General features: G+C 40.8%; 1 protein-coding gene across 1 annotated transcript in view; it reads right to left on the bottom strand.

Moving 5' to 3' along the window:
• CSUI_007257 (uncharacterized protein) overlaps positions 1–1,918 on the bottom strand; it is a gene marked incomplete at its 3' end in the record, with an annotated part of 2,924 nt that extends 1,006 nt beyond the window's left edge. Inside the window, exon 1 of the mRNA XM_068067405.1 lies at positions 568–1,918. Within this exon, the coding sequence (XP_067920619.1) occupies positions 568–1,869 (1,302 nt within the window). The remainder of the gene's footprint in view (positions 1–567) is intronic.
• Between the last annotated feature and the right edge of the window lie 787 nt (positions 1,919–2,705).

Raw genomic sequence — 2,705 nt, 5'->3', positions numbered from 1 at the left:
TATGTAGGTGTATATATATGTATGTATGTATATGTTTTATGTAGGTGTATATATATGCATATGTATGTATGTAGGTGTGTATGTAGGTGTGCATGCATTCTCCTGTTAAGTATCTTGTGAGAAGCGTAGCCTTCAGTTCAAGTCGTCCAAGACGGAAGGGCTTCTGCAGGTCAAACGTCTTCCTCCCTCGTCGCTCGAGTGAAGAGCATGTCTCTTGGGGCGCTTCCAAGCAAAGTAAAACTATAAAGGTACAAGCCACACTTAGCTATATCAAAAAGGACGTATGTATGGATATGTATGTGTGTATGTATAATATGTATATGTATATATATATATATATGAATAGGAAGGTCTATACGAATATGGACGTATGTATGAATATGTATGTCCGCATGTTTCTATCTGTATCAATCTATACATGTATGCATATCTATCTGTCTTTCTTCATGAGAAAACTTATCTATCCATCTATATACATATACAGGTGTGTGGCTCCAGAGAGGAGATAAGTAGGTAGGGGCTTTGAAGATAGATTAAAGATAGATTAAAGATAGATAGCTGACTTACGGATTCTGTTTCTTGATAGGTGAGAAGAAGGTGCATGTCTTCTCTTTGGAGAAGATTCTTCTTCTTTTTCTTAAGTAATTTAAACTGTTTCATCTTGGATTCGAAGAGAGAGGTACTATGCACATTCTGTTCAATCCTTTCACATAGAAAAGCCTTCATTAAATTCTCTCTCCGGCTTCTCTCATTCTCTATCAATCTCTTGGCTCTCTTCTCTCTTTCTGTCTCTTGTCCCTCTCCCCCTTTTCCTCCTTCTCCGTCTCTTTCTTTCTTCTCTTCTACTTCTTCTCTTTCTTGTTTTTCTTCTTTCTTCTTTTCTCCTTCTTCTTGTTCTTCTTCTTTCTTTTCTTCTTTCTTTCCTTCTTGGCAACCTTCAGTCATCCTTGCAGAGGGGCTTTGAGGTGTCCATACAGTCAAGAGGAGGGCGTACTTTTCGACGAATTCTTTCCACCGCTTCCACGAGAGATTTCGTAGCGCTTCTATACATGAGATAAATCCTATCAAAGATGAGACAAGAGATTCTGGGGGCATCTGTAGATCTTGATCTTCTTCTCTCCATGCATTCTCGTCAAATTTCATAATTTCTTCTTCTTCTTGCTGTTGTTTCTGTCTCTCATCTTCTTTCTTTTCTTTCTTCTTTCTCAGGATCATAGCCATCATATCCGTCTTATTCTTCTTACTCTCTCCCCCGTCATAAGAAGATGACGCAAAAGCCGAAGAAGGAGAGGGAAGAAACGAAGAAGGTGTCGTAAGGTGTGCTTTAGAAAGCAGCATCCCATCCTCTTTCTGTAGAGTGACCTTGTTGGCGTTCACAAGAGGAGAAGAAGAGAAAGGGGGGTATAACATAGAAGAAGTGTCTTGAGGTGTATGTACACCTCCCTCCAGATTCGCACTTTTACTACTACTATTACCGATAGGAAGATGAAGATTTCCAGTCGAGCCCATGCTGCTATTTGTATCTGATCGGAGAGGATTAAAGGGAGGTCTGTCGGGAAAAGATTCGGAGCTTCTCGATGGCATCGCTGCGAGAAGAAGATTCTTGTCTTGCGGGTTCCTTATACCCGTATGAACATTAGGAGGAGAAGTGGATGAAGACGGCTGTAATGTGAGAAGAGGAGATGAAGGGGGGAGAGATGTCTTGCCATTCTCTCCTTCTTCTTCTTCTCCTCTGGTTCTGTCTCTTCTTTCTGGACTTTGTTTGAAGTAGTTTGCACGCGACTGCTTCATAAGACTTTCTAGGACCCGATGCTGCTCTACTTTCTGGAGATAGTCGCGTCTTCGGATCTCCATTCTCTGCTTCTTCATTTGGGAGAGAAGAAAAGACTTTTCCGTTCTCCACCGAAGACAGCGATGTCTTATGAAGAGATAGACGCTCAAAACTGGGAGAGGAAGATAGTCACGTAAGTTGCAGAAACCCACGAATCTTCGTCGCCATCCAAAGAAAGAAAGAAAGAGATCAGAAAGAAAGAAAAGAGGTGAAAGGGGAAGAAAACAAAGAGAGAGAAGAGATGGAAAGAAAGAAAGGAAGAGGAGAGAAGAGTCTGTCTTTAGAGATGCGAAAAGAAGATCTAGAGGCGTAGATAGAAAAGACAGGTCATTCAACGATGAGGGAGATGGATGATAAAGAGGATAGAAAGAACAAGAAAGAGAAATTCCCGGGTAAGCATGCTTTTCTATGAAACACACTTTTCTTCTCGCATATCTCCAACCTTGTGGACAGGAAGAAAGGGTAGTACGGATGACTATGAAGAAGATATACACAAGTAGAAAGAAGAGGTGAGCCTTACAGGGTGACCAAAGAGATATACACCTACATTAACATCTCTGTATGGAGGAGAAGAAGAAGAAGGCAGATATGTATGGGGAGGGATAGAGATTATGTCTATCTCTTTATCTCTGTATGTATGTGATGCTTCTATAGATACTCGTGTGAATACAGCATTGGATATCTTGCATTAACTGAGGTGTACATACACCTAAGAAGCGACACACAACTTCTCCTATGTGTGCTTCGTGTATATACAGTCTATGCAACACTAGTCAGAAGGCTCTATAGTGTTCTACTCATTAATTGATCAACCCGACTATCTTTATCTTGCTTTTTGTCTCTCCATTCTTTTCTTCATCCATCGTCACTGGAT

The sequence above is a fragment of the Cystoisospora suis genome (genome assembly GCF_002600585.1).
Source record: "Cystoisospora suis strain Wien I chromosome Unknown contig_3788, whole genome shotgun sequence".
Taxonomy (NCBI): Eukaryota; Apicomplexa; class Conoidasida; order Eucoccidiorida; family Sarcocystidae; genus Cystoisospora; species Cystoisospora suis.
The sequence above is the reverse complement of the archived record's forward strand: the minus strand, read 5'-3'. Positions and strand labels throughout refer to the sequence as shown.